At 52.4% G+C, this 6,000-nt stretch overlaps 2 protein-coding genes across 5 annotated transcripts in view; both read right to left on the reverse strand.

Annotated features, from left to right (window-relative positions):
- The window catches only part of MICAL3 (microtubule associated monooxygenase, calponin and LIM domain containing 3), a 1,031,057-nt gene that overhangs the window by 187,674 nt on the left and 837,383 nt on the right, over nt 1-6,000 (reverse strand). The gene's annotated exons all lie outside the window — the stretch shown is intronic.
- Nucleotides 2,891-6,000, reverse strand: part of HDHD5 (haloacid dehalogenase like hydrolase domain containing 5) — a 21,636-nt gene continuing 18,526 nt past the window's right edge. For 3 of the 4 annotated variants that reach the window (XM_026447133.1, XM_026447136.2, XM_026447135.2), the window contains exons 7-8: nt 3,911-4,099; nt 2,891-3,720 (exon numbers count right to left, since the gene is read on the reverse strand). In XM_026447133.1, the coding sequence (XP_026302918.1) occupies nt 3,384-3,720; nt 3,911-4,099 (526 nt within the window). In that variant the 3' untranslated portion in view covers nt 2,891-3,383. The remainder of the gene's footprint in view (nt 3,721-3,910; nt 4,100-6,000) is intronic. The other variant, XM_026447134.1, reaches the window with a different exon arrangement.

The following is a 6,000-nucleotide window of genomic DNA, read 5'->3' on the forward strand; positions in this document are numbered from 1 at the left end:
GTGACAAAATGGAAGCTTGGAGAAGTGAAGGAAGTTGCCCAAGGCCATATAGCTAGTGGATGGCCGGGCTGGGACTCCATCGCCAGGCCTGCAGCCCTTTCACTTCTGCCACACTCCCTAGGAGTGAAAGCAGAGGGAGGCGTGTTTGTGTCCAAGGGCCCTGGAAGACTCACCATAGGAGGTTCTCAGGGGCCGTCTACTATCATCTTTTGAAGACTGCCAAGTGCCAGGCATGCAGGTGTGGGGACACAATTATGATGCAATACGGACAGAGTTCATGGAGTAGTAGAAGACACAGTATCAGTAAGTATATGTGGGTCATGAGGTGGTAGGTACCATGAAAACATTAAGTAGGGTAAGGATGATGGTGCTATGTTTACAGAAAGTCAAGGAAATTGGAACGGCACATCCATCAGACCCATAAGAAGTGGGTCTGGGAAAAAAGGAAGAGAAGCTTGGCCAGGTGCAGTGGTTCACGCCTGTAATCCTAGTAGTTTGGGAGGCTGAGGCAGGCGGATCATGAGGTCAGGAGTTCGAGACCAGCCTGGCCAACATAAAGAAACTCCGTCTCTGCCAAAAATCAGAAAATTAGCTGGGTGTGGTGGCACGCACCTGTAGTCCCAGCTACTTGGGAGGCTGAGGCAGGAGAATCGCTTGAATCCAGGAGGCGGAGGTTGCAGTGAGCTGAGAGTGCGCCACTGCACTCCAGTCTGGGGGACAGATCGAGACTTCCTCTCAAAAAAAAAAAAAAAAGGGGGGGGGGAAGGGATGGCACGAGCCATGTGGACACTGTGGCCTGGCAGAGGGGCTGCGAGAGACCCTAGGCAGGAGGGAACGTGGTGTAGGGTGGTGGGTGTGAATGATTATGAGGAAAGCAGCAGGTGAGGTCCCGGGGGGAGTGGTGGGACAGGATGAAGAGGATTTGTACCAAGGTAAGAAATCACTGCTTTTGCTCTGAGTCAGATGTCACCGGAGGGCTTTCATCACAGAATGGGCCATGTAATCTGCCAATGAGTGAGCAGAGCAGGTGGGAGAGAAAAGGGTGGAGGCAGGGAGGCCAGAAGTGTGGCTGCAAACAGCTCAGGTGAGGCCAGGGGCCTAGCTGGGGTGGGGCATGGTGGGTAGCTAGCTGGGGTGGGGCATGGTGGGTAGCAGAGCTCACTTGGGAAATTAAGAGGAGCTCAGCAGGACGCCAGGCCCTCGGTCTAGACAAGGAGAGCAAGGAGGTGCCGCAGCCACCTAAGGTGGTGAAGATAGTTAAGCAGGAGGTGTGGACTGCGCCCAGTGTCTGGTCGTGGACACAGCGACACTTACACTGAGGGAACGAGCACAGCTCCTCAGTGCTCAGCCACTCAGCCTCCAAGACACCAGTTCTCCTGTTTCACAGCCACTCTCTCAACCTCCTTTGATCCCTGACCTCTGAACACCTCTGAGGCATCCAAGCAGAGGTGTCAAGAAATCAGTTGAGCCGGGCGCGGTAGCTCATGCCTATAATCCCAGCACTTTGGGAGGTCGAGGCAGGCAGATCACCTGAGGCCAGGAGTTTGAGACCAGCCTGGCTAACGGTGAAAACCCATTTCTACTAAAAATACAAAAAATAAGCTGGGCGTGGTGGCGCACACCTGTAATGCCAGCTACTCAGGAGGCTGAGGTAAGAGAATCGCTTGAACCCAGGAGGTGGAGTGCAGTGAGCCGAGATCGCGGCATTGCACTCCAGTCTGGGAAACAAGAGCAAAGCTCCATCTCAAAAAAAGGAAAGAAAGAAATCAGTTAAGGCCGGGAGCAGTGGCTCATGCCTGTAATCCCAACACTTTGAGAGGCCAAGGAAGGCGGATCACTTGAGGTCAGGAGTTCGAAACCAGCCTGGCCAACATGGCGAAACCCTCTCTACTAAAAATACAAAAATTAGCTAGCCAGGCATGATGGAGCATGCCTGTAATCCCAGCTACTCAGGAGGCTGAGGCACAAACATTGCTTGAACCCAGGAGGTGGAGACTGCAGTGAGCTGAGATCGTGCCACTGCACTCCAGCCTGGGTAACAGAGTGAGACTCCATCCCCCCCCCCCAAAAAATAGTCAGGCGGAGAGAGCCAAGAGGGCTTTAAGAATGAGGCAAGGAGGCCAGGTGTGGAGGCTCACTCCTGTAATGCCAGCACTTTGGGACACCAAGGCGGGCAGATCATTTGAGGCCAAGACTTTTAGACAAGCCTGGTCAACATGGTGAAACCCTGTTTCTACCAAAAATAAAAAATAAAATAAAAAAATTAGCCAGGCGTGGTGGCGTGTGCCTGTAGTACCAGCTACTCAGGAGGCTGAGGTGGGAGAATTGCCTGAACCCGGGAGGTTCAAGGGAGCCATGATTGTGCCACTGCACTCCAACATGGATGACAGAGCAAGACTCCGTCTCTAAAAAATAAAAAAAGAACAAGGGAGGGACGTATCAGCTGTGTCAAACGCAAACGGCTACTGGAGTAAAATAAGGACGAGAACTGAGTGGGGGATTTGGAGATGCTGAGGCCATGGGTGACACAAATGAAGAAATGAAGTTGGTTACTCCTAGAGGAAGGGATGCAGGAAGCGGCATGTTTTCTAGAATCACTGCAGGAAGAGCTGCTTCCTTTAGAACCATCAGTAACAAGATCCCTCCTTTTCCACTCCAGGGAAGTTGCTAAGTACAGCTAAGTACATGCCAAACTCATTCCTAGATAACCTCAAGCTTCACAGCCCAGAATGGGTATGGGCTTGGGGGCGGGAGGTAGGAAAGGAGATGTGGGCACCTCGTGGAGCTGAAGTGCCACCCATCTCCCAGCCCCTGGGCTGCCCACACCACTCACTCCTTCTCCTTTTCCCACAGGACTTTTAGTGCACTCCAGACAGAGCTTCACAAGAGACATCATGAATATTTATTATGATTATTTTAATTTTTAAAAAAGCCCCAAATCTCTGGGCAATAAACTACAATACAGTAAAAAGTAGCATCTGGTGTTAGACACTCTGCCGACAGGTTGCACGCCTTCAATGCCGGCAAAGGCTCTGCACAGACGTCCACAGTATTCCACACTGCCTCCCCCTTTTCAGAAGTTCCTACTGAAATGAGGAGGACACTGAGGCACACAGGTGAAGAGAATGGCCTGGGGTTAGACTGCCAGGAGAGGCACAAGGGTACTGTGCCTAGAAAATTCTGACAGTTCCATACAAAATACTACCCAGCAGGGAAAAAGAGCCACTGTCTTCTAAGTGACCAGTAATGCCACACTCATGGGGCAGCAGGAATGGTGGCAAGGGAACCAAGCCCTGACCTGAGCCCAGTGATCAGGCCAGAGCCCAGCCAATGGGACTCGCCCACAGGTCCAGGCTCACCCCCTCGCCTCCACCGCACTGCCCTCACTCCGAAGCCCAGCCCTCCTTGCGGAAGACCAGCTGCACAGCCTCATTCACGTCATTCACCACGTGGGAGGCCTCCATGAGCCCTGGACTGAAGCATAAGTCTCGGTGCCCGTGGAATGGAGGCTGCCCTCCTCCAAGGACAGGCTCTGTGGACTGCGGGTTCCTGGGATTGTAGACACCTGTGCACACCAGGATGGAGATGCAGCTCTGGCTTGCTGAGGGCTGCTGCTGCTGTGGGCCCCCAGCCCCTGGTTCTGGCGCCCCGTCACGCGTCGCCTTCTGCAGGTACTGGTGGAACAGGTTGGCGCCGTATATGTCAGACATAGGGTTGTCACTGGCAGGGGCAGCCACAACGGAAAAGGAAAAAGGAGAAAACCCTAACTCAATGTTGCAAAGCAAAGGGAGCAGAGAAGAGTTTCGGGGCAGAAGAGTGAATGAGATATAGGGAAACGGGGGTGAGACTAGAGAGGGAGGGAGGGAAGGGGACGTCATAAAAGGGATGAAGAAGGAGGAGCAGAGCCTACCCCACAGCATAGAGCTTCCGGATGGGGGCGATCCAGCCCCGCCTCTCCGCCTGTCGTCTGATCAGGTCCTGGGCGTACTGGTAAGTGAGGATGCTGGGTTTGCCCATCAGGCCCTCGTATCTCAGCTCCTTGCCCGTCACTTTCTGGTAAATGGTTTCCAGGCACAGCAGAAAGGTGCCATGTCCAAACCTGCCGGAAACGAGCATGCAGCAGTTCAGTCTTCCTGATATCCAGGCTCTTCTAGAGAATAGGACTGCCACTGTCTAAGCAGCAACCACACAGACCAGCCTCTTCCCCAGAGTAAGAGCTGACATGTAGCAGACACTGTGCTGGCACTGGAGGCAGTATTTCACATTTCCCTCTCAGAAAAATTCCATGAGATGACACTATTTGTAAAATGAGGAAACCAAGGCACAGCAAGATTAAGTAATTTGTTCAAGATGGCAGAGCTAGGATTACAACTCAGTCTGACTCCAGAGCTTAAATCCTGCTGTAGAGCTGGGGCAGACTACGGTTGCCCTTCTCCCTTCTTTGCTGGTGTCCATCTTCAGCTGACCATATTACCACTAGGTGTGAAAAAGACTTTCCCTTGCCTCCCTTCCAGTGAGGTGTGGCCATGTGACTAAGCTACAGTCAAGGAAAGCAGAATGCTGGGCTAAACTTTTAGTAAGCATCCTTATAACTGGGGCCAGGGGGCCAGGCACAGTGGCTCATGCCTATAATCCCAGCACTTTGGGAGGCCAAGGCAGGTGGATCACCTGAGGTCAGGAGTTCAAGACCAGTCTGGCCAACATGGCGAAACCCCGTCTCTGCTAAAAATGCAAAAATTAGCTGGGTATGGTGGCATATGCCTGTAGTCCCAGCTACTTGGGGGACTGAGGCAGGAGAATCACTTGAACCCAGGAGGCGGAGGCTGCAGTGGGCCAAGACTGCACCACTGCACTCCACCTGGGCGAAAGAGCAAGACTCCGTCTAAAAAAAAACAAAAACAAAAAAACTGGGGGCAGGGTATTCTTCTCTGCCCTCTCTGCCCTCCCCAACTCTTTCCTGACACCTGGAATGCTGATATGATGGCTGGCGCTTGGGTGCAGTCTTGGCTCACTGCAACCTCTACCTCCCGGGTTCAAGCGATTCTCCTGCCTCAGCCTCCCAAATAGCTGGGATTACAGGTGCGCACCACCGTGCCCCGCTAATTTTTATATTTATTAAAGACGGGGTTTTGCCATGTTGGCCAGGCTGATCTTGAACTCCTGATCTCAGGTGATCCACCCACCTCGGCCTCCCGAAGTGTTGGTATTACAAGCGTGAGCCACCACATTTTTCAGTGTCATTTATGTAAAGAATTCTATTTTTAATTTAAAAAGTTCATCTAAAATCTGGTTAATAAATTGAAACCTGCCCCTTGCTTTTCAGTTCACAGCGACATAACCAACCAAGCCCACTGATCTAGTGTCAGCATCCCTCCTCTAGGAATAATACTTCAGAGACAATGCCAAGCCTCGAGCCACAGACATACACTTTAAAAGTGACAAGAGCATCCCATACCCCCGTCTCTCTAGGACTACTGAGATGGGCCCTGAGGCAGTACTGGGCCGTGCCCACCCTCTGCTGAAGAGCACCGTTGACTGGGGGTCAACAGCAGGCTGACTCAAGAGTCTGGCCATGCAGATAACAGCAACCAAACAGTACACAGCAGCTGTCAGCTGGCCTTCATGTAAGCACCTTGAGGGCCAAAAAAGGGCTGCCTCTATCTGTGCTAGCCCCAGAATAAGACAGAACAGATGATACCAACACAGCTGAGTAGGGAATGTAGGCACCTGCATGCCCCTGAGAAAGCCACTTATCCGCTGGGTCTCAGTTCTCTGGTCTATGCAACCAACGGAACAATCCTTAGCTGGCATGATGGTGCACGTTTGTAATCCCAGCACTTCTGGAGGCTGAGGCAGGGGGATCACTTGAGGCCAAGAGTTCAAGGCTGCAGTGAGTTATGACTGCACCACTGCACTCCAGCCTGGATAAGAGAGTGAGACCCTATCTACACACACACACACACACACACACACACACACACACACACACACACACACACA

This window comes from Piliocolobus tephrosceles, chromosome 19, assembly GCF_002776525.5.
Source record: "Piliocolobus tephrosceles isolate RC106 chromosome 19, ASM277652v3, whole genome shotgun sequence".
Classification (NCBI taxonomy): Eukaryota; Metazoa; Chordata; class Mammalia; order Primates; family Cercopithecidae; genus Piliocolobus; species Piliocolobus tephrosceles.